The sequence below is a fragment of the Mobula hypostoma genome, chromosome 3, assembly GCF_963921235.1.
Source record: "Mobula hypostoma chromosome 3, sMobHyp1.1, whole genome shotgun sequence".
NCBI classification, from domain to species: domain Eukaryota; kingdom Metazoa; phylum Chordata; class Chondrichthyes; order Myliobatiformes; family Myliobatidae; genus Mobula; species Mobula hypostoma.
This window is the reverse complement of record NC_086099.1, coordinates 156,528,629-156,554,885: the sequence shown is the minus strand read 5'-3', so window position 1 is coordinate 156,554,885 and position 26,257 is coordinate 156,528,629. Positions and strand designations below refer to the sequence as shown.

General features: G+C 38.8%; 1 protein-coding gene and 1 long non-coding RNA gene across 11 annotated transcripts in view; one reads left to right on the top strand and one right to left on the bottom strand.

Moving 5' to 3' along the window:
• Positions 1-26,257, top strand: part of cobl (cordon-bleu WH2 repeat protein) — a 294,795-nt gene that overhangs the window by 101,721 nt on the left and 166,817 nt on the right. For all 10 annotated transcript variants that reach the window (XM_063043965.1, XM_063043967.1, XM_063043966.1 and 7 more), the window contains 2 exons: positions 21,240-21,450; positions 21,961-22,189. In XM_063043965.1, the coding sequence (XP_062900035.1) occupies positions 21,240-21,450; positions 21,961-22,189 (440 nt within the window). The remainder of the gene's footprint in view (positions 1-21,239; positions 21,451-21,960; positions 22,190-26,257) is intronic.
• On the bottom strand, positions 9,835-19,475 carry LOC134344345 (uncharacterized). Its single transcript, XR_010017421.1, has 3 exons — positions 19,380-19,475; positions 11,830-11,976; positions 9,835-10,061 (listed from the first exon to the last, which is right to left on the bottom strand). It is a non-coding gene; the product is annotated as an uncharacterized LOC134344345 (long non-coding RNA).

Below are 26,257 nucleotides of genomic sequence, written 5' to 3'. Positions count from 1 at the left end.
ATTCGTAGATAGGTGGTGAGGCTTTAATTTCTTCCACGGAAGATGGCCGTTGGCTCACAAGGAGCTCATCTGCCCTTTGTCAGGTTCTGTTTTTTTAAGTCCTGCTGGGTGTCCTCACACCCTCCTCACCAGACTAAGTCTGGTGGGGGAGCCGGCCCAAGTCGCCGACCACTTGACCACGGCCCCCTTTTGCTCAGTAGCTTCCTCCATTTTCTACCCTTATTTGTAGTATGTGATCCAAGTTCATAACGAATAATTGGGCTGCTCTTGGCAGGGAAATCCTGGCAGTTCTTCTTATTTCTGTCAGTGTTTCTCTGCAGGAGTCTGTGAATGTAAAGGTACGTGGTACCTTTGTGTAATATAATAATACATCGAATAATAGTAAAAAATTTACTGGTTGTGAGCATCAGATTGTGAAATTGATGTGATTGCCCTTATGCAGGAGACTAAGCTAGGACAAGTTGGAGTTGATACCGTCATCCTTTTAAGGGGTTGCAGTAGATTAATATGACAGTACTTCAATTTCTATTTTCATTTAATTATCTGAATTTAAATGTTTTGTCTCATTTTTGATACTTCAAGTATTTTTATACTTTTGGAATAGTTTAATTCTATTTCACTAACTTGAAAATCTTCCTCAATATCAGAAGCATTCAGAGTTTTAGTGGCTAGCTAATATAGGCATGGCTAAAACACCCATCTTTTTTTTTGTAATAGTTTTGGTGTTAGGACTTGTTTCAGCCCTTACCAGTTCATCAGATGACATGAAATTTGGGGAGAATGGTCTTGTTGTGGAGCATTCTTCCAGTAGCAGCTTCTCATTGGAGAACTTCTGATTTGGGTACTGGTGAGAATAGCAGCTTGTCATAAACCACAAAATATGGACTTTGTTTTTACAACAGCAGGATAAGCAGAATATTTGCTGCTGAGCCATATGTATTCAGGTGGAGTTTAAATTGTTTCTGTATTTTCAGTGTGCTTCCTTCATACAGCTATTACCACCAGGAAGCTCTTTATTGCCATGTTTGCAGTGTTATCATCTTGGGCTTGTATAAACTGCGTCATGAGATATCAGAATTACTCATGACTAACACATTTATTTCTTTATTTCCTGTGATATGCTCAGTGATAGCACATTCTTCTGTTAAACTGGGGATATTCAATAAAAAACAATACTCCAAGTTAAGTCAGCTTTCATCATATATCAGATTCTCATCACAAAGCTCTGGTGTGCACAAATTCATTAATGTACAATTGGTCAAATCACTTGATGGGAGCAACTGTCAGTACTTCCTGTCATTTCAGGTTATGTGATAGTTTGATCAGTTGAATTCCTCAGTAACTGTCAAACTGCTGAACTTCCAGCTTCCTGCCCCCAGGAAATTGAGGTGCTGATTGCAACACTCACAACACACTGGAGGAACCCAGCAGCTCGGGCAGCATCAATGAAAAAGATCGGTTGACGTTTCGGGCCGGAACCCTTTGTTGGAGCTGTTTCCGGCCCGAAACGTCAACCGATCTTTTCCATGGATGCTGCCCGACCCACTGAGTTCCTCCAGTGTGTTGTGAGTGTTGCTTTGACCCCAGCATTTGCAGAGTATTTTGTGTTTATGAAGTGCTGATTGGTCTCTTACCATGCTCCTAGAAGTTGAGGCTCCACTTTGGGTTGATCTGAGACTTTTTAGCCATATGTGGATCACTGAGAGGTGAGAGTCTGTGAGACTGCAGGAAGGAGTAAGATCTCTGGTGAGGATGTATGCATGGAAGGATAGAGCAGGCAGTGGTACACATCAGTGTTTATGATGTCAGTGTAGTGTTTAGATAATATCTTGAGTTGAAATTTGCTTACTGTTTAAAGGAGAAAAAACAGCTCCAAGAATAGTAATGACTCCAAGCTTGAAATCAAAGCTGGCTAAAGTGAATGGGCAAATTAATTTAAGGCATTTTTCAGCCAATACAAAATATAAAGGGCCTTGGAATATGCAATTCCAGTACTCCATAAGAAGGAAGGTATTCAGAATGGACCAATGGTTAAACATAAGTTTAAACATCAAACTTAAAGACGAAACATCTGATTGTGCAAAGGTAGGCAGCAGACCGCAAGCTTGGATAGAATATTTCAAAAATTAATGAACGACTAAAAGAAAAATAAGGAAAGAAAATCAATATGAAGCAAAGCTAGCTTGAAAAGTAAAAATAGTTTCAAGTAATCCTTTAAAAAATTAACAAAATGAGAATTATTCTTGGAGACTGGATCTGGCGAGTTAATATCTGAACTTAGGAAATACAGATAGCTAAGTATTTTACATAAGTTTTCACAAAAGATGATACATAACAGAAAGCTGTCACTTAGGAAAGTCATAACAATCAAGGAAGTGGTACCGTGCTAATTATTAGAACTGTAGGTTTACACTTCCCTGTCCTGATGTACTTAATCCTAGTGGCTGGTAAGACATGGGTAGAGAGTTAGTTGATGTGAATTTTCCAAAATTCCCTACAAAGATTTTTAATAAATGGGTCACCTCTGATTAGTAAGGTATTTTGTGTGTTGTGGCATGGGTCAATACAGAGCTCACAACTAAGTTAATGTAAACTACTTAAATGAAAGCATGGAAGGTATGATAGCTAAATATGCTGATGACATTAAGATCCTGCAGAATTTTGAAAATCTTGACCAGCATATATAGGACCCCACTAAGAAGCATCAGGTCATTGGCTCGCGCAGTGTCACTAGCTTTATCGACTCTGGAGATCTCCCATCCTCATAGCTCCCTTAGCTTGCATTGTTCATTTCTACCTCCTACCCAAGATCCATAAACTTGATTGACTGGGTAGGCCCAATGCTTCTGCCTGCTCCTGCTCCACTGAGCTTCTCTCTGCATATCGCAACCATTTTAATCTCAATCATTTCAGATTTCCTGGCCCTGATCACCTTGTTTTCACTATAGATTTCCAGTCCCCATGTAATTTCATTCTCCATCAGGAAGGCCTTAAAGCTCTACAGTTCATTTTGGAAAATAGACCTAACCAGTTCCCCACCTTCATCTGGCGGAACTGGTTCTCACCTTCAACGATTTTCCTTTCAGCTCCACCCACTTTCTCCAAACACAAGGTGTAACCATGCGCATCCATGTGGGCCCCAGCTCTGCCTGCCATTTCACTGGTTGCATGTAACAGTTCATGATCTAAGCCTACACTAGTAAGTCTCCCCATCTCTTTCTATGCAACATTGATATCTACATTGGTGCTGCTTTCTGCATCTGTGCTGAGCTCGTCAATTTTGCCTCCAATGTCCACCCTGCCCTCAAAGTTACTTGGTTCATCTCTGACACCTCTCTCCTCTTTCTTGATCTAACAGTCTCTTTGGAGATAGACTGCTGACTAAAATCTTTTTTAAACCTACTGACTCTCACAGCTATCTTTACTCTGCTTCTTCCCAGCTCATCACTTGTAAAAATCCTACTTCCTTTTCTTTGTTCCTCTGTGTAATGGGCTAGGTTGATTAGACCCAAACAATCTGAGTGTCCAGCAGATGTGGTAATAAGCATATAAGCACAACAGAGTAACTTAAGCCTAATTTATTATCATAAAAATAGAAACCACAAATAAACCACACAAAATACTACATGGTTAGTCACATAAATTTCAGGGCTCACGATCCTTGGTCACCACTTGATTATTGTCAGGGGACTCTGAATTTCAACTCACTCATGAAATCACCCAGGGTCGTAAGCACTGATTAAGATTCTTGGTCTAGGCAAAGACCAACGAAGTGAGAGAAAGGTACCCAATAAGTATGTGTTCCACAAGCGCAGAGGGACACACAGAGACAGATCAACTCTTTGATCTTTTGTTCTCGTGATGTACTATTAACTCAGCTTAGTTTCATTCATTCAAACAACTCATGTGTTCATCAGCACAGTGTTCGGCATACCCTTAGAAGTCAAATAGACTCTTAAATGGCTACCACTTATTCATCAGTGCATGAATCTCTTGGACATTACATTTCTTTAATTACAAAAGAACATTAATTTTAGATATAAGCAATAAGCTTGAATCCAAAAATTAATCCATTAAGCCAATTTGACAGACACTAAGAAAGATTCCATTAACCTAGCTCCTAAAGGACCAGCCCTGTAGTCATTAACATTCATGGTTAATGGTGCCTGACGCTAAGAAAGAATCCACCTGCTATTAATAAACATTAGACATTTACAAACCTACAGTGTTTATCTTGTAGAGACATGCCACATGCTATGAGTTCGCAAAGAGTTAAAACAGCCATTTTGAACTGTTCAGACATTCATCCAGTATTTTACAAAATTTAATACAATACACTCCGTCTCTGCTGCATCTGTTTTTAGCATGAGTCTCCATTCTGGAACATCCGAGATGTCCTCCTGCTTCAAAGAACAAGGTTTTCTTTCCACCACTATTGATGCTGCCCTCACTTGCATCTCCTCCAAGTCCTGCACATCTTCCCTCAACCCATTTTCCTACTGGCATAACAGTGATACAGAGGCCTCTGTATGCAGCACATCATTCACAATTACCTCCATCACCTTCAACAGGATCCTGCCACTAAGCACGTTTTCCTCTCCTCACTCTGTATTCTGTAGGGATCACTGTCTACGAGCCATGCTTGTCCACTCATCCCACCCCACTAATCTCCTTCCTGGTACTTATTCCTGCATGCATGACAAGTGCTACACCTCCTTCCTTACCACCATTCAGGACCCTAACCAGTTCTTACAGTTGAGGCAACACTTCACCTGTGAATCTGTGTTGGTTATCTCCTGTATCCAGTGCTTCCAATATGGCCTCCTCTACTTCGGCGAGACTCAACATAGATTGAGGGACCGTTTCATTGAGCACATTAGCCCTGTCTACTGCAAAATGCAGGACTTCCTGGTGGCCATCCATTTTAATTAGATTTTCTATTCCAATTCCAACATGTCAGTTCATGGTCTCCTCTATTGCCACGATGAGGCCACATTCAGGTTGGAACAGCTGTATCTCATATTCCGATTGGGTAGCCTCTAACATGATAGTATGAACATCGATTTCTCCAACTCCTGGTAATTTCACTCCCTTCCCCTTATTTCTTTTTCCATTCCACAAATTGAAATATTGCATGATGAGGAAGTACTGGGAAAACAGGAAGACTAGAGGATCCTGGGTTTGAAGGATTGATCTGTTTTGGTTTGGATCTCATGCTGTTCCATATTGGTGACAGGTGTTCATATCCAAATTGTTATGGAAGGCTAGAAGCAACATGTGAAAGGCTTTCATGTAGTGTGTTATATTTTTGAAAACCTCAACAGTTAGACTGCTTTAGTAGCAAGTTCTGCCAGCAAACCTGGCACTATTATGACTGCTAATTGCGCTCAGTTGCAAGATTCTGACAGGGATAGCAAACATTTAATTGGTTCCTTTTGGCACAAGAATATCATTGGATACATGCAAGAGATTTTAAATAATATTTTCTAAAAATTCTGCTCACTGCTTAGTCCCAATTTGCCTAGAAATGAGTTTGTGTCAAATTCATAAACTTGGAGGTGGTGGCGCGTGGCCAAGTGGTTAAGGCGTTCAGCTAGTGATCTGAAGGTCACTAGTTCGAGCCTTGGCTGAGGCAGTGTGTTGTGTCCTTGAGCAAGGCACTTAACCACACATTGCTCTGTGACGACACTGGTGCCAAGCTGTATGGGTCCTAATGCCCTTCCCTTGGACAACATCAGTGGTGTAGAGAGGGGAGACTTGCAGCATGGGCAACTGCTGGTCTTCCATACAACCTTGCCCAGGCCTGCACCCTGGAAACCTTCCAAGGCGCAAATCCATGGTCTCACGAGACTAACGGATGCTTATATAAAGGAGGCGCTGGATTGTTGCTGTGAATTTAAAATGCTTATTTCTCCAATAGATCTAATTTTATATTTTAATCAAACTTTATTGCATTGCTATTAAATACATCATTAAAATATATACTTTGAAACAAAAGAAAATTGTATATCAAGACATGCCTAGTTAGTAACACACATAAAATGTTGGAGGAACTCAACAGGACAGGCCTGCTGAGTTCCTCCAGCATTTTGTGTGTGTTGCTTGGATTTCCAGCACCTGTAGATTTTCTCTTGTTTATGATTTAGTTAGTAGATTCATTGCAGATTTGTGCTCTGCAACTGAGATTGCAAGGAAGCATATAGAGAAGAAAATACTTTTCATAGTTGTAATTTTTGGCTGTGCCCAAGGTGTATTTCAATTCCTTCATGTTTTTTTTTACCAAAAAAGCTAATATATGTCAGATAAAATGTTGAAAATTTTGCCTGTTGCATGTATCATGTCTCATTTGCTTTCTTTACCATTTTCCACTATTTTTTATTCCATCAACACTTTAATAAAAAAATAATACTGCATGTCACCATTTCCATGCTGCAGTTTAACTCCTCTGGCCATCTGGTGGTACTGTTGCAAACTGAGAGAAGACCTAGTTTCACAATTCTCCAGTCAACCAAACAATGTTAGATTAGTTGGGCAAAAATTTTATATGCTTATTTTTAAAAATTAGAAATGAGTCTTGTAGTTTTCACGATAAATTACGTGTTTAAAATTTGAAGCAGACTGAATGTGTCATCTATTTCTGTATTCTTTTTGGGTTTCATTTCTGAGTGAAGTTCAGTCACTTCTAATGTTGCATATTAGCTCACTGCTCATACCAGCATCTAGTATGTTATAAAAATGCATCCCCTGCCCTCTTCTGTTGTCAGGTGCTTCTCCAACTATGCTCTTTGCTCCTCTCGGTAGAACCTATTTTTAATGTTGCTATTAGTCTTTCTCCTGTTCCTTCGACTTTCCCAACTTTGACCCACTACTCTCAGTGGTCTGCACTTTTTTCCTTCTCTGACCTTTTACTTTAATGTGAAGAAAATTACCAGTGGTTGGCACTATGTTTCCCTTTCAAAATAAATGACTTGCTCAAAACAACTCCTGACAACCATCTTGTCTCATATCTGTTCTATCGTTAGTTAATTGCACTTGTTAACAGAACGTGAGATATAATATCTAGGAAAGAGAAAAAGTGAGGGCCCCAGTTCTTGAGTCAATGTACTTATGTTGCAGAGTTTATTTTGGAAGGAGATAAAATAGGAGGTATTGGTATATTGATGAGGGGAGAAACATCTACCATTGTACTACCATTGTAGTACTGTTTAAATCAGTTACGGTAAGGGACTATAGTTCATTGCCGGCAAGTGGTTAAACCAAGTGTATGTGTTGCTTACCAGCCCATACCTGCCATGTCTCTTCTGACCATGGGTTCCTCTGTTTGGTTATCCAGAAACTCCGGGACCCACTTTCTAGAGAGTACACAAATGAAAAGAAAATCTGCCAACAATCTGCAGCCTGTTTGGATCAGAATCATTTAGTATATTGTTTTGTGTTAGTGCCAAATAAACATTTTTTCAGTTTTTGTATTTTGGTTATATTTGAACTAATTATCTGGAGAATTCACAACAACCTTTGCACTTGCAACTTCAGCAGACATGCTTTCAAAAGAAAAAAAAAATCTAAAAGTGACTATTTCAGGCTTACAATGAATTACCCGAAAGTAGGGCATTGAAGTAGCATCATTTATGCATGTTCTCATCTGAAACATCACCTCCCTTTAGAAATGTTGCAAGTATTTTCAACAACAACACTTTCTGAAGATGCTGTGCAGAATCTTATAAACTTATTAAATGGATTTTAGCTAGATTGAGAGAATAGAAACTGTTTTCTTTTCTGTATTTCTTTTTGTGCCAAACGTATGTTTATCGAGGCAAACATACCCGATAAACAATCCTAGAACAATCCTAACCAAAATTGTGTTTTTATTTGAGTACTTTCTTTATATCTGAACTCCAGCTGATTAAGTAGATGTGAACCATATCTTTCAAAGAAAATATTAAAGAAAGTATGACAACATTAACCGAGGCTGTAATGATGTAAACATTTTTGGAAATTCTGTAAAGGAGAGCACTAATTACTTGGTTATTAGACATGTCCAGAGTAGACTACATATTTACAAAATCCAGGAATAAATCCAGCACTAACATAGCATGCCCACAAAGTTCAGCAGAATAACAAGCAACCACAACAACAGCAAAATAAGCCCCTTTCCTCCCTAACTTACATAAAAACAAACACACACACACACACACACACACACACACACACACACACCCCTCCAACACCAGGACAGGCTGCCTCCATGCCTCTATAACCTCCAATCCCTGGCCCAGCCTCGCAGATATTGGGACTCCAATATGCCAACCCCGGGGCTTTGACCATCGGGTCTGGAGCTCTGGATTCGTCAATATTAGTCTTCGACTTTTGGGCTTCAATGTCAGGACTTGCTGATCACAGGATTTTAAATTCTGGATTCACACGGACCTCCAGGTGCCAACCTGGGGAGATTTACTAACCATGGGTGGCATTGACCACTGAGATTGCTGGTCTTCAATCTCATTCAATTTTGTTGATAAGTGTTAACCAAACAGAAAGCCCCTATTCAAGCCATGTGATTCCAAAGACGCTTCCAGAAAGAGAAAGAACTATAACTACTGGAGACACACTGAACAATTCCATGTACATAAGTAATTACAGTGGATGTCAATTAACTGGGCCATTAGTTTATCAGGGCAGCCACTTATTTGACACAATATTTAAAGAACAAAAACTAATTGAGAAAATAGCAAGGACCCCTTTCGTTTATTGGGATACTATGCCGCATAATTGGTACAGGAGACTGTTGCCAAACAGTTTCTAACTGCCTTCAGACATGTACACTTACATGGCCATTAGGCACTTCACTGTTCTTCGAGCAAACAGTTTTTAAATAGCACCAGTTGTATGTGTTTGTGTTCAAAAACTGCGATTTTTTTTTGTCACTGATGAGAAATAAGCAATAAGATGCAGAAATGTTTTGCTCACTGCGGTTTCAAGCATTCAGGCTTGGAGATGCCAGAAATGGCCAGGAGTGAAAAATGAAATAATTTCACCCCTTCAATAAATAAGCATACAAAGAATTTAAAGGTATTGACAATCGCCTTGAATGTTACAATGAAAGTAAAGATTTGGAAGATGCAATCATCAAAAGATTTTTAGGAAGACAGGCCACTATCTGCATTAGGTGTTCACTGATTTTTGTTCAATTATAGTCAATCCAAAGAACATGGCAGCATACCCAAGGTGAATTTCTCCGATAACCAGTAGGACCTACTACACAATTTTATAATACTGTAGTAGTATTGATAGTATTCTAATTTGTTCTGTATTTCATTTAAATATATACGTTGTTACGAAGTTAAGTGGTCCCAATGTGTCACAATTCACTGAAAACCACTGTATATAAAAATACAACCAGACATGAGGAAATTAAACAGCAAAATACAACAATTATACATTCCTTCCCCCCCCCGCCTTTGATTCTAAATCGTAAATTTAGAATCATTACACCTGAAAATTAAGAGGTAGGAAAAAATTGTGGTATCTATGTTAAGTGTAAATTAATAAAAAAAACTATCTCAGTTATGGAAATATCAAAAGCAATCCATAGAATAATGTCATTGTTAGGTAGACTATCTTCATAAGTAGGCACACTTATTAAGGATTGTCCTTATACAAATAAAAAAGATGTAAATTATGCTATAACATATCAAGACATATTATTAGAATAAACATCATAATGTCCAGTAGTTCTCAACTGTGCTTCAAGCCTTCAGGCTGTTTAGTGATCTGCTCACTGTAGTCTTGCAGTGTAGGCACCGGGTCAGAAGTTACTAGCTCATTAACCACAGTGCTTGTTGTCTTCATCAGCTACAACTTTAGCTTGCTTGCAGTGTATCCACTTACTTTTATCTTCTACTTTCACTGCAGAATTCATAATTAATAGCACTTGGTTAAGACCTTCCCATCAAACTCCCAGTGGTTCCTTGTGTGTTTTCTGAACCAAGATCCACGCACCACATCAGGATGTGTCCTCCTTTTGGATCACTCCAAGTGGCAGAAACCTGTAGAGAAGAAGACTGTACAGCCTGGATTAATTTTGAGCAACAGTTAACGAAGCTGTCTGCCATAACGTGTATATCAACTTCTTTGAGATCAAGAGCTTTCAACAGTGCTATAGGACGCCCTGTCACTGCTGCTAATGAACTTAATGTAATTTTCTTGTTTGATGCTACATAGGACCATAGGAAGAGCTATAGGCCATCGTATGCCTTCCTCATAAGACCATAAGATATAGGAGCAGAAGTAGGCCATTCGGTCCATCAAGTCTGCTCAGCCATTCAATCATGGCTGATCCAATTCTTCCAGTCATCCCAACTCCCCTGCCTTCTCTCCATACCCTTTGATGCCCTGGATAATCAAGAACCTACCTATCTTTGCCTTAATTGCATCCAGTGACTTGGCCTCCACAGCCCTTAGTGGCAACAAGTTACCACCCTCTGACTAAAGTAATTTCTCCGCATGGCTGTTCTGAATGGACATCCTGAAGTTGTGCCCTCTTGCCCTAGACTCGCCTACCATGGGAAATAACTTTGTCGTATCTAATCCGTTCAGGCCTTTTAACATTCGGAATGTTTCTATGAGATCTCCCCTCATTCTCCTGAACTCTAGGGAATATAGCCCAAGAGCTGCCAGACGTTCCTCATACGGTAACCCTTTTATTTGTGGAATCATTCTCATGAATCTTCTCTGAACCCTCTCCAAAGTCAGTATATCCTTTCTAAAACAGGGAGCCCAAAACTGCACATAATACTCTAAGTGTGGTCTCATAAGTGCCTTATAGAGCCTCAACATCATATCCTTGCTCTTACATTCTATACCTCCAGAAATGAATGCCAACATTGCATTCGCCTTCTTCACCACTGTCTCAACCTGGAGGTTAACCTTTAGGGTATCCTGCACATAGACTCCCAAGTCCCTTTGCACCTCTGTGTTTTGAATTCTCTCTCCATCTAAATAATAGTCTGCCCGTTTATTTCTTCCACCAAAGTGCATGACCATACACTTTCCAACATTGTATTTCATTTGCCACTTCTTTGCCCATTCCCCTAAACTATCTAAGTCTCTCTGCAGGCTCTCGTTTCCTCAACACTACCTGCTCCTCCACCCTAGCTTTGTATCTTCGGCAAATTTAGCCACAAATCCATTAATCCCATAGTTCAAATCATTGACATACATTGTAAAAAGCAGTGGTCCCAACATTGACCCCTGTGGAACTCCATTGGTCACCGGCAGCCAGCCAGAATAGGATCCCTTTATTCCCAGTTTCTGCTCGCTAAGCAGCCTCCTGTGTGGCACCTTGTCAAAGGCCTCCTGAAAACCCAAGTATGCCACATGTACTGCATCTCCTTTGTCTACCCTGATTGTAATTTCCTCAAAAAATTGCAGTAGGTTAGTCAAGCAGGATTTTCCTTTCAAGAATCCATGTTGGCTTTGGCCTATCTTGTCATGTGCCTCCAGGTGCTCTGTAATCTCATCCCTAACTATTGATTCCAACAACTTTCCAACCACTAAAGTCAGGCTAACAGGTCTGTAGTTTCCTTTCTGCTGCCTCCCACCCTTCTTAAATAGCAGAGTAACATTTGCAATTTTCCAGTCATTCGGTACAATGCCAGAATCTATCAATTCTTGGAAGATCATTGTTAATGCCTCCCCAATCTCTCCAGCTACTTCCTACAGAACCCGAGGGTGCATTCCATCAGGTCCAGGAGATTTATCCACCCTCAGACCATTAAGCTTCCTGAGCACCTTCTCAGTCGTAATTTTCGCTGCACGTACTTCACTTACCTGACACTCTTGAATGTCCGGTATACTGCAGATGTCTTCCACTGTGAAGACTGATGCAAAATACGCATTCAGTTCCTCTGCCATCATGATACTTAGTCGGTCATTGTTCAGTGGTTTCATTCATTCGTTCGACTTGTTCTGATGATTCTGGATGATGTGGACAATGAAAAGATCATTCAATTTTCATCTGTCAAATAAACTCTTCTTAGGCTTCCAGATGTGTACAGATATCAATTTTAACCAGGTTAAAATAGTCATATACACCAGCAAAAGCACTAGATCCTTTTCATCAGTCGACATCATTCCTGACAAACACTCCCAGTGAGAGGTGTTCCATGGTCAGAGTCAATGTGACATGGCAGTCCTGGTCTAGGAATATAGTCCTTGATCAGAGTTTTTGCTGTGTGTGTGGCAGTGGCTTTCTTTGCTGGAATAGCTTCCACTTACTTTGAAAACTTGTCCACTATTACCAGCATGCCTGAGTATCCTTGACACTTTGGCAAAGTAATGTAATTTACTTGTAAGTATAAAAATGGACCAGGTGAGGCAGGAGAACTTATTTTTGGTAGCTTTTCTGCTGCTCTAGGATTTGTTTTCTGGCATCTCATGCAGCTTTCAAATGTGTGTCAATCTTGTGTCCTGAACTTTGGATTCTACCACCACTGGGAGAATCAGTTGATCATCATTTCCACTCCAGTGTGTCCTTGGGAGAGTTTCTGCTCTGCCAGATAAGGAAGCAACGTTGGTTAGAGCTGCTAGTCTATGACTAGTGCTATGTGTCCATGTTACATCACCGTTTAACCTCCCCCCATTCTCCATCCAGAATCACTTTTCCTGGTTGGAGCACTGAGCTTGGATCTCTCAAATGTCTTGTCTTGTATGTTCGTCTGTGACACAGAGTCTAATTTCATTTCCATAATTTCAGTTGTTGGGTTTACTGCATACGTTCACAGTACCATCTTTGACCTTTTAAACTTCTTTTACTCCTCCTCATGCTGCCCTTTTCACAATTTCATTGGAGAGTGTATTTCCATGGTTTTCCCATGTAAGCATTTTCGAGTTGCTTTTTACATTTTAATACAGAAATTTCCAATGGCAATTATATGACATTCATGGGTTCTTGTAGCAGTTGGCCATTCTTAGTGGTGTTCCTGCTGCCATAAGAAATCCCCTTTCTCTCCATTAATTTCTAAAATCATGAACAACTCCAGAAGCATCTTGAGAATCAGCATAGATTAGTTGATAGTCCTGCCACTGTACTGGCTTCAATCAAAGCTTTCAGTTCTACCTGTTGTGCAGAAGTACCAGGAGCTATGCTTTCTGATGTCAGTCAGTTTCAGAAATAAAAGCCCATCCAGCCATCCAACTTTCTCCCTCAATTGTTGAGGAGCCATCAGAGTAGAGAATCAGATCTGGATTCAGTGGAGGAGTTTCTTTGTATTAATTTGCTTTTTCATGGCGGTTATTATTCTTCCACAGGATTGGTCATCATAGTCCAGTTCAGGTGGATTTGCTGCTCTCATTTGTTGAATATGATATTAAGTGCCTCAAAACAGTAAGCCACTTGGACCACCGAACAGCTGCTACTTGAGAAGCCCAATTCGCTTTCTTAACAGGCCAGACTGGAAATGTTTGATGGCCTGTGTGTCTAACAAGAATCTCTTTCTCCTCTATCTGTTTGACAATAGGTAGAATAGCTTCAATAGATGTTCTACACAGAGGATACTGCTTAGTACACAGTGGCATTTACCAGGAAACTCAAAAGGATTCATTTCCAGCAGGCCACAGTCATTTTTGTTTATATTTTGACCATGTGGGATGATTGATTAATTCAGATTTGGCCAACTGCATGAGATTCCAAATGACTCTACCCTCTTGCGATAGAGTTCCATTCCAAGAAGAAGTTGTGAGACATCTACCCAGAATTGTATTTCTCTTCATTGGGGACAAAGTTGTATCTCATGTAGTTTGCTTTTAATTTGTGTAATTATCTGTCCTTCTGCTCCATATGCACATTTATGAATATCAGTCAGTAGTATTCACCAAATGTCAACCAGATGGAGGAGCAAGGAATTCTTATTAAGACACAGCCCGTCAAACGTAGTTATGGGTGATTTCAACTTCCCTCATATTGACTGGCACCTCCTGACTGCAAGGGGGATAGATGGGGCTGTATTTGTCAGGTGTGTTCAAGAAGGATTCCTGACACAGTATGTGGACCGGCTGACGAGAAGAGAGGCCATACTAGACCTATTTCTGGGTAATGAACCTGGTCAAGTGGCAGACCTCTTGGTGAGGGAGCATTTTGGTGAGAGCGACCACAACTCCTTTAGCTTAAGCATGGCTATGGAAAAGGATAAAAACAGACAAAATGGGGAAGTGCTTAACTGGGGGAGGGCTAATTATGAAGGGATGAGGCAGGAACTAGTGAGAGTAAATTGGAAACAGATGTTTAAGGGTGAAAGCACAGAAGTAATGTGGAGGAAGTTTAGGGACCACTTGTGCTGGGTTCAGGATAGGCTTGTCCCACTGAGACAAGGAAAAAATGGTAGGAAAGGGGGACTGTGGCTGATGAAACACGTGAGTCGACTCGTCAAGAGGAAGAAGGAAGCATATGTTAGATATAAGAAGCAGGAAGCAGGAGGGACTCATGAGAAATATAGGGTAGTCAGGAAGGAGCTTAAGAAAGGACTTAGGAGAGCTCAAAGTGGTCCTGAGAAGGCCTTGGCATGTAGGATTAAGGAGAACCCCAAGGCATTCTATGCATATGTGAAGAACAGAAGGATGACAAGAATGAAGGTGGGGCCGCTAAAGGATAAAGAAGGCAACATGTGCCTGGAGGTGGAGGAGTTTGGGGAGGTTCTAAATGAATACTTTGCTTCAGTATTCACAAGTGAAAAGGACCTTGATCAGGGTGAAGTCGAAATAGAACAGGCCTGTGTGCTGGACAATGTGGAGATTAAGGAAGAAGAAGTGTTGGATCTTCTTAAAAACATCAAGATTGATAAGTCCGCAGGGCCGGATGTGATATACCCTAGGTTGCTGTGGGAAGTGAGAGAAGAGATCACTGGAGCAGTAGCTATGATCTTTGAATCCTCTTTGGCTGCAGGGGAGGTGCCGGAGGACTGGAGAATGGCAAATGTAGTTCCCTTGTTTAAAAACGGTAATAGGGAGAATCCTGGGAATTATAGACCGGTGAGTCTTACGTCAGTGGTCTGCACACTATTGGAAAGAATTCTTAAGGATAGGATCTGCGAGCATTTAGAGAAGTACAGTCTACTCAAGGATAGTCAACATGGCTTTGTGAAGGGAAAGTCGAGCCTCACAAGCCTAATTGAGTTTTTTGAAGAGGTAAGAAAAGAAATTGATGAGGGTAGGGTGGTAGATGTGGTCTACATGGATCTTAGCAAGGCATTTAACAAGGTCCCCTGTGAAAGACTCATCCAGAAAGTCATGAGGCATGGGATCAGTGGAACCTTGGCTGTTTGGATAAAAAAAATTGGCTTACGGAAAGAAAGCAGAGGGTAGTAGTGGAAGGAAAGTATTCTGCCTGGAGGTCAGTGACTAGTGGAGTGCCGTAAGGATCTGTCCTGGGACCCCTGCTCTTTTTGATTTTTATAAATGACCTGGATGAAGAGGCGGAAGGATGGGTGAGTAAGTTTGCGGATGACATGAAGATTGGAGGAGTTGTGGATGGAGCTGTAGGTTGTCGAAAGTTACAAGAGGATGTAGACAGGATGCAGTGTTGGGCAGAAAAGTGGAAGATGGAGTTCAATCTGGAGAAGTGTGAGGTGATGCATTTTGGAAGGACAAACCAGAAGGCTGAGTACAGGGTTAATGGTCGGTTACTTAAGAGTGTGGATGAACAGAGGAACTTTGGGGTTCAAATCCATATATCCCTCAAGGTCGCTGCACAGGTTGATAGGATAGTTAAGAAGGCCTATGGGATGCTAGGCTTCATTAATAGGGGGATTGAGTTCAAGAGTAGAGAGGTCATGTTGCAACTCTATAAATCTCTGGTAAGACCAAAGTATTGTGTTCAGTTCTGCTCACCTCGTTATAGGAAGGATGTGGAAGCTATGGAGAGGGTGCAGAGGAGATTTACCAGGATGTTGCTTGGATTGGAAAACAAGTCTTATGAGGCAAGGTTAGCAGAGCTCTTTGGAGCGTGGGAGGATGAGAGGGGACTTGATAAAGGTCTTCAAGATTATGAGAGGCATAGATAGGGTGGATAGCTAGTACCTGTTTCCCAGGGCACAAATAGCAAACACCAGAGGGCGTATGTACAAAGTTAAGGGAGGGAAGTTTAGGGGAGACATCAGGGGTAAGTTTTTTACACAGAGGGTTGTTGGTGCCTGGAATGACTTGCCAGGGATGGTGCTGGAGTCTAAAACATTAGGGGTATTTAAGAACCTCTTGGAGAGGCACATGGGTGAAAGAAAAATAGAGGGTTACGGGGTAGTGTGGGTTTAATACTTTTTTTTTGGGAATATATGGGTCAGCACAACATCGAGGGCCGAAGGGCCTGTATTGTGCTGTAGTATTCTAGTGTCTAGCGCCAAACAGTCTAGTCTAGTCTGTTAAGAAACTGAGTGGTACTTAGAGACTGACAGTAACATGTATTGACAAGCTAGCCCCGTTGGTGCAGATCAATCAACTATTTTCAGTGCCCTGAAGCCATCACAAGCGGTTTGGCTGTTAACTCGCCTGCATTAGCTGTGGCTGTTCACTAGTAAGCAGTGTATTTGGGCAGTAAGTTTGGTTATACATGTGGGCTCAGCTCCGATATGGAATAAGAATTCAGTACATTCATTTCCAATCAGTAAGTTAACATACCTTTTGCTCTATCAAGAGAAGCAAGGGCTGCAGGGAAGGACCAGGTTATTTTTTTTCACCGTGTCAATATGACCTTTACATCCAACATTGTTTGTTGAAGCCATGTTGACACATTAGAATCTCATGACTTTTGCGAGGATTCAACTTGCTCTAGAGCTTGTTTCTGTTGCCCACCTTGTTTCCTATTCCAACAATTTGTAACTCAATGTAGTTTCTTACGACAGAAGGCACACTGTGCTTTACTGGATCAGCCTCGGAATTGTGACTCGGAATGAGATTGCTGCGATACACACTGTGAATTCCAGACCAGGCTCTTCTGTTGGTTAATAGATGTTGGCTGTTGATTCACCTGTGGTAACTGTAGCTGTTGACCCATGGTCAGTGACTATTGATCAAAAGTAACTGCCCCACCTGTAATGATCTTATTCAGATTTCGGTATCTCATTCCGTTTGTGTGGCAGTTCACACGAGCTTGCTACATGAAACACCATCTTCATTCTATTTCAGTTTTGTCAGCTTCACCATTCCGGCAACAACTGGTTTTCAAGGCATCCATAAAAGTTGACTTCAAGGGACCATATAAAGAAGTCCTTTATATTATTTTCATCTAAATCCTGAAATCCTGTATAACTTAACCATTTTATCCTGTTGTATTCCTCATATTCTGAAACATCCTCAGAAATATTTTGCTTGCCTCCAATCACTTCCCTCCAATCAGCCCATATTGCAGCCTGTTCTTCCAACTGCCTTTTAATAGCATTCCTAACACCTTATATATTTTGTTCATCATCTCCCGTGCCTCTGTTAGCTCTGTTACTCAAATGCTTTTGAGTCTGGTTTGCTGAGAATGCAACATAGTAGCCAAAATTTGGATGCCTTCACATGGGTGCAGTTTGTAATTTGTTCTTACTACGTTGAAGTTCAGCTCTGGTCCTTAAACTTCCTTTTTTAGAAGGTGCAACTTCCTTGGACCAATCTTTTCTGCTTCAGGTGCTTGATAGTAAACCATCTGTCTCCTTTCATATGTTCCACCTCCAGCCTTCCACGTCTTCATTCCTTGTTCTTTATTGGAGTAAGCCGTGACATAGCTGCCAACCTTGTTGTTTCTTCATTGTCATCCTTGTTTGAGTTGCTGGAGGCCACTGTAGAGTCTTTGTTATGTCCAGTCTATAGTTCCTCGGAGTTTGGATGATGGCACTGTCTCAGAGGACTGTTTGACGTAGAAGAAGCATCACTGGCAGGACTGCACACTTAAAGTCCTCGCTGCACTTTCTCATATTGTTGCACTTTGTTTTGAAGCTTCACACATTGCACTTCAATTTGATTACACTTACCGTGTTACTCATTCAGTTAGTGCAGAGATTTGCTCTTTTTTTACTGGCTGTATCATACTCCTTTTGTAGTTCATCACGCATCTCTTTCTCTTTCCTGAATTGATCAGTTAATTCCTTTACTTGCTCAGTTAAACTCTCAAATTCTGTTCTCAAGCTGACTACATGTTAGCTTAAACTGTTTTTCTAAACCTGCGTGTTTGCTCCTTCTTAACTGTGATAAAATTGCCATCACCCAGGTGTTTATTTTTGCTTGAAGTGATTTTTTGGATCTTATCCCATAGTTTCACAATATAATTTAAGAGCCGCATTTCATTAGACTTAACATCAATGGTTTATTTCATCTGGATTATTTGTCATTAATCTTATCAAACTGAAATGTTTTATTCAGGTAAGAGCTCAAGCCCTCAGTCATCTGTTCACAAGTAACTAGAGACTCTGTAGTTGATTTCACAACTTTAGTCATTGTCTTAATTCAATCTCATGTGACACTTAGTTTGTACGCACTTTTTATTACTTTGACCACAATCCGAAATATTATTAGATTGCAACCAAGTTTTCACAAGTTTTGCACCAAAGTATTTCTCCATTCCCACTGGCTTGTACAAATTTAAGTAAAACACAATATTAATTTCAGTACCTGTTTTGTTAGTTCTACTTTTTTCAGAATAGCAAAATGTATAGCGTTTCCTCACTCCTGACCGTCCACTAGGTGGTGCATTGAAGTTGAAGAGCTAGTGGATTCTCTCGGGCAATTTAGAATTAGAGGAAGCTCTTCCCTCCTTTTAGATTTAGGAGCTGAAAATTTCCACTTTGTCTGGGATTCTTCCGAGTCCTTAAATCTTCACAACCATCCTTGCTGACTACACTAAATTGTTGGATTCTGATGTTTTTGATCCAAGGTTCTTTCAGAAGTCAAGAACAAGGCATACAACTTGATACTTCATGATTGTTTTATTAAGCACTAATAGAATAAAGGAAATGGAAAATGACTTGTAGCAGGAGTCAAAGTTCAAAGAAGAGGTTGGTGGGCCAATATGCTCGGCCTTTCTAATGCCATAGATAAACAGCCATTCCATTCAATAGTATATAACTCTATAATAGATAAGAGATAACCAGTCAGATAGCCCCGATTCAAATATTCCACTACGAAGAATCTTCCAGAAAGAGAAAGAACTGTAACCACTGAGGGACACATTGATCAATTGCATATACATATTGTGACCACTAGAAAACATACTGCATATACATATTGTGACCACTAGAAAACATACTGCATATACATAAGTAATTATATAAAAATACAAGCAGACATGTGAAAGTTAAACTGCAAAGAAAATAACAATTATTCAATCTAATCCAACATTTGCTAAGGAACCTTACCGTAGGTAACTTGCATTCTTTTCATTACTTCATTTAGGGAAGAGGTATAGGAACCTGAATACCCACACTCAATGATTCAGAAACAGCTTCTTTCCCTTTGCCATCAGATTTCTGAACAGTTCCTGTTATTCTTTTGCACTATTTATTGTGAAATTTATTGTTATTTGTGTCTTTGCATTGTACTACTGCTGCAAAACAATAGTTTTCAAGTCATACAAGATAACAAATTAGATTCTGAGTCATGACCTATTTTTCTAAATCAGAAAAACATGACCTAATTCGAGCCACAATTCAATATGTATAAGGCTTTTAAGGGAAAATATTTGGTAAATGTAAAACTTCAACTGAGTCAGGAATATATCATTCACCAAAATTTTGAATTGTTCAATTTATGTCCATCAGATCATTTTATGTGTGCCAGACCATTATGGTTTAATGCTTGAATTATTATCATTTAAAATAAATTAGATTTTTGTGTGTTATTGATAATGTTAGGTTAGTTAATTTTAATTAGCTTTTCGGCTCCCTCTAATGACAGACATTGTTAGTTCAGCTGTATTTTCTTTATTTGTTCTTCTATACAGCATATGTGTTCCTTTCTTTATTAATCTTTTTATTGATTTATAAAAAGCATAAATACAGTCGAGGAGAATTAGTTCAAATATATATCAGTAACAATATAAACCAAAATTAAGATAGATATTGTCAAAATCATAGATATTGTTAAACTAGTATAAAATATGTAATAAAAATGAAAATAACAATTCTCTTCTTACCAGTTTATGAAGAGAAAGGAAAAAAAATTGGGTTTTAAATGAGAAGGGAAAAAAAACACTGCACTATATAAAAAAAACAAAACAAAAAAAGGGACTGGGCAGTCCATTTTAAGGATACGACCAAAAAAGAAAGAAAGAAAGACTTTCTGATCAATCTAAAACTTTGAAAAAAAAGATTGAAAGACAGCATGTGTGTTCCATTGATATTCATTTCACAATGAGTGAATTCTGAAAATATTTCTCCCAGTTATGAAGAGAATTCAGCTGTTTTTCAGTAATGTTTGTGTTAGAGAGGTTATTTTCACAGAAAGTGCTTGCTTGCTGTGTCTTAAATATAGAGTGGTGTTCCAAAGTGACAATTTAACAATTCAGTGACTGGTCACATCTATTGATGCTGTGATAACCCTTTTCTGAAGGGGTTCATGGTAACTTAGGCTTGTGAATAAGAGTTGTAGTTGGTCATAAACAGCAAAGAGAAGTGAGAGACGAACCCTGTATTTTGGAAATAACTGAAAGGATAGACAGAAATTGAGATGGTCGATGATAAACTGTAGAACAATGTTTCTGCCCTGGGGATTGTAGAATGCAATGATTTTGTAAAGTTACATTCTGCTTAATTAAGATAACAAACCCATCACACTATATGGTATTACAAGAATCCAAGTGCAAACAGCTGAATGGAAGCCCTCTGATATAATTGCTTCTCTGTATGATTCACTTTGTTGAGAAGTAAAGCAGTTTACAATTCACACTGAAAATCATCTCGCCTTCAGACGATTATAGGATATATGCTTACAGAGTTTTCTTCTCTCTGTACATAAAGAGCAAAATGAATCAGTTTCTATGAAAATAACATGGAGTGGACATTTAGGGAATAGTTGATTGATGCAAATGAAATGCTTTCAGTTGTGGGTGCAATATGATGATGCCTGTGAAATAGAATTAAGTTTTTGCAATTATCACTCTGCAGCCTAGGTAGTAAAATTATTCATGAAATATTAAACAATCATTCAGATGCTCAAAAGACATGTCAGTTTGAAGTAATGCATATCTAAAATTTACTTTAATTATTTTTCCACTACAGTAAAGCAGTGATGGATCTACTCATTGATTTGTGCAGCCAATATCATTTAAATCCAACTCATCATACTCTTGAACTGCAATCCAGAGAGACACACAAACCATTAGGCTTCAAGCCAAATACTGCTGTTGGGATTTTGGATGTAAACAAAGTGCTCATAAAGCAGAAAGTTATTGAGGATAAGCCAAGAAGACCCCAGCCTGTAGTGCCTGAAGTAGGTAACAAATCAAAATAGCTTGTATTGAATTGTAAAATAAGTCATTTTAATTTATTTGTGATTTAGAGCACTCAAAGCATGTTGCATACTGAATTTGAAATGTTATCTGTGCAGAACTATGATTTAGTGTTTCTTGAAAAACAAATTATTCACAAAACAATATTGTGTCAAAAGCCATATAAAAAGTTTGGAAAATTACAAGAGAGGGTAGAGTTAAAAGGTTGAAGGATAAACCAAAGTAGTATTGTGAAAAGCAATTTATGAATGCTTATATATTAATTGAAAAGGTAGTTTGAGTATGCTGTTGCATGATTTTGGAACACTACACAACAAAAGTGGGTGCAGTTTTCCTGCAATTTTCATGCTGACCTATCAAAGAAATATTCATGGTGTAGTGTCAAAAACCAATAAAGATGGCAACATGAGGGGCAATAAATTAACATGTTTATTTATTTTAGTGTACTATGCTATCACTTAATGTTTAATGCAAACCTATGACTATTACAGAAAACTGTGAGGTTGATTGTGAATTTCCTAAGGACGCAAAAAGCCGTAATTCGTGTCAGTCCATTAGTGCCTTTGCAAGAACTGTTACCAGTTATATGCGAAAAGTGTGACTTCAACTTAGATCATCTTGTGCTCTTGAAAGATGGTATCAGAAGGGAAAAGGTGGATCTTTCAAAATCACTGAATGATTTGGAAACCAGAGAACTGTATGCACTGGATACCAGCAGAGGTGAGTTTGACCAGAAACATGTTTACATTGAAATTGTTGAACTGAATTCAGCCAATTTGCCTCAGTACTTTTTCCCTCAGAGGATAATTAACTTCAAATGACTGCATTCTTAGGAAGATTTTAAGTTTGTTGATCAAATTATGATGAACTATTATAAATCAGTGCAAGCTATTATTTTGCTGCTGAATGAAATCTGAATAGTAATGTTAAAAATCCAAAACACTAATTAGCTTGTTAGACTTGGTTAAATGGAGCAATGGATGTAGTGTAAATGTAAGAATATTTTAAACTATCTGGGGGCTTTTATCCATTTATGAAATATAGAGTACATCCTCAACAAATGAGGCCTAATCACTTAGAATGATTTTGAAAAAAAAAATTGATCTCTCAAGATATTTGAGTGAACTAACTTTTTATTTTGTATTATTATGTAACTTTCTGTAAAACTTTTTTTTGTAAAAACACCAATGTAGAAACAGTATTTGTCTGGAATATTGCAGTAAATGTGCGTTATTGATGTTATTTTTAGTGGACTTTTACTGTACCATTTTGGAGATATTGTAAAGCATTTTTTTCTGAAAATTAAAGCAAAAACAGTTTGTAATGCAACAATCATGGGTCCAAACAACAGCCCACTTTGTGAGAAACCAACATTAAGGCACACCAACACCGTATTGTTAAAGATGGAGCCTGGATTTACTATTATGTGCTGAAGTACTCAAATGGCCAAAAGGGCTCAACTTGGCAGATATTACAAAGCTATTTTTAATTCACCTTGTGAAGATAAACAGTTACTATTTTCCATTAATATGTCTAAACTACATGTTGCAAATGTTTAACTCTGAAACCAAGTGCAAGGTCAATATTCACTCTGAATTTATCAAATTAGTTGTTAGTGTAGATTAATGTTTTATAACTCCACACAGCGTTTTTTGATTTTCCTTCCTGGAAACACATTTGCAGTTCAAATTCCAGTGAAATGTTTATCAAAAACATATAGTTTGCAGTCTGGAATTTTGTAATGTTATGTCCAATTAAACTCCAATAAATTCCTATTGGTTTAAATCTGGTTAAATTTTGGATGTGGCAACACAATACTTAAAATGATCAAGAGAAAAAAATATATAATCCTTTCCTACTTAAAGAATTCTTTTGCATATGAAAAAGGAATGCATCACAATTTTGCAATTTTCTACAGCAATTTAATGTCTATGCTATATCTATGAGACCTTAAAGCTTCTTTAAGGTGATAACTGATGTTTTCCAAGCAATTCCAATTATTTTTCATTTTTGTAGTCCTTAAGACTCAAATATATTTTGCTGTGTCAGTCCTAAATTACAAAGGTATTGTATTTTTCATATTTCTTTTTCTCAATTTGCTGTTCTGCTGAAACAGATCTCATATAAGTCTCTCAGTGTGGAAGTTGGAAGCTTGGCGGCTGCTGCTGGATGTGAAGATTGATTGACAATAAACCGCATTGCTCATTGGTTTACAATAACATGAGGATACAAAATTAATTTATATTAAAATTATTTTTGCTTATAATCTTAAAAGATAAAATAATAATCATTGTAATAAAATTGTCTATCATTTGATTTAGTTTGGACATCTAGGTATGTGAAAAAACATGTGCATGATCCATTTGCACTTCCTGAGCTTCATGTATGATGGTACAGTTTGTTGAGTTTGAAAGCCACTCATAATTCTCAACATTATCAGAATGCTAAAATAAACAGCTTCTTGGTTGCAGATTGTCTTGTTGAAATGCTATTTCTTGCCTCCACCTGTCCCATTTCAAAATCAAGTGCAGGAAGCTCATCAAGTATTTCTCTGCTTTCTGCAGGGCTGGATTGCTTTTATGATTTTTTTCCCCCACTTTGTCCCAGGCTTGATATGGTACATTTTCCAAGTTCGTTTCCTATGAGTGCACATTCCTTTTGAGATTATATTGTCCATTCCCCAGAATCTTTACTAAAAACCAATGCTCATAAAACTACTGATCACACAGCTTCCCCATATGTTGTTATAATGTAAATGGTTCTGTTTCTCTTTAAGTTGGCCATCCTTATTCCTGTTTTCTGAAGCAAGATGTGACCCCTCTGTTGTCAGCCGCAACCTCATTTCTAACCTCCTTTATTACTGTCATTGAACAACTTGGTTTCTTATTTAAGTCTATTAATATCCTGCTTGGTGTTCATAATAGTCACAGTTTTCTGTCAACTATTCATTTTGAAATTAGCTTCAGCATATACAAACCAATATCTTTATAGTAGATTAGGAAAAGCAGTGATCTCAGAAATGGCGCCAGGGTGATTTGTCCAGCCTGTAAAACAAATTTTACCACTAACAAGAAAATTTGCAGATGCTGGGAATCCAAGCAACATCCACAAAATGCTGGAGGAGCTCAGAGGCCAGGCAGCATGTATGGAAAAGAGTAAACTGTAGATGTTTCAGTCTGAGACCCTTCATTAGGACCACAACTTCGTTTCCTGCTTTCATTCAGTTTCTATTCCAGAACTTCTTCCATGGACTCTTTTATTCAATGGACTTCAGTCTTGCTGCTAAGCCTACTCAGTGGCACATCATGAACTGCTATTTGGATTAACAACTATACTGCCCTCATTCAAACTTCTCTGTAACTTTATCTTCAAAAAAAACTTATTTGGTGCAGTTCAGCACATTTTTTTTCTGAAGTTCAAAGTATGTATACTTATACAACCTTGAGATTTGTCTTCTTGCAGGCAGCCACAAAACGAAGAAACCCAAAAGCAGCCATTTTAAAAAAAAGACCAACAGCATCCAATGTGCAAAGAGAGGGAAAAAAGCAAATTGTGCAAACAATAAAAGTAAGCAAATAGCATTTAGAACGAAGTGGGTCCTCAGACATGAAGCCCAGAGCAGGCCACAACCTTGGCCTCAGTTCAGCGCATGGTAGAGTAAATGTCACAGAGCCGCGAGCAGACTCACAACTCTGGTCCTGACATCATGCCTTTTCAGTCCATCTGGCCCGCTGTGTAAATTGTCCAAACATCGGGTCATTCCTTGCTCTAAAACCCAGGCCCCTTTGGATCAATATGCTCTGGGCCTGGACCCCCGCCGTCACGTTTTTGCCTGTACCCGACCTTTCCAAATCAGCTTGGCGCTTAGATCGATCACACATCACTCTTGGTTTTAAAGATCCAATGGAATTTCCATTAATTAATCCTTAATTTTCTAAATGTCTAATAATATTATCCAGAATACTGCTTCCTGTATGTTTTACCATCTCCAATGTTGAATTAACCTATCCAATGTTTTTCTTCTGCATTTAATTTTGTATTAAAAGTACTATCCTTAATTTCAAGTTATACAATCCATTCATAGCTAGACTAATTCCTAAAAAGCAGGTTTCTTTGGCGTCTGCACTATTACCCATTTTCCCTTGTTTTCTGTGCTCATTTGTCTTCCCATCATGCTGCTGTGTGGTGATATGTTGTATTCTAAAGTACTGCACATTCCACATATACATTGATATCACTTAACTGTACTTTCCCAAAGTTTTCTGCATCTTCCATCTTTCTCTGAAGTATAGACTAAATAGTGGGAAGATCAACTTCAATAGATTCTGCAGTCAATGATGAAACAAAGATTCTCACTGATGACTTCAAAGGAAACGGTGCACAAAAATCCAAAATAAAATTTCTGACATGAGTTACTGTCAGCCATCAGTTTAAGTAGTTGGTTTAATGGCATCTGGCCACCATGCTCACTGAAGTAGTTATCACATTATGAATTCTTATGTGCAAGCCAGGAATGAGAAGCATAGTTTTTAGCAAATATTTAAATGCTTTGCAGTCTGTTGAATTAAGATTGGATTGTGCGCGAGATTATGGTGAGCGCTATTCATATGAACATGTAATCTCAAGCATACTGCAAGCTCCTCGGTGCTGTAATTTCAATTGCATTTCAGTTTTGCACATCTCATGTAATCCAACTGAGAGCTTTAACTTCATGCATTTACTCAGCGGTTAACTTAGGCAATGTAAGCAATGATCATGTGCCAAGTCAGCACCTTGATTGATTTCAGC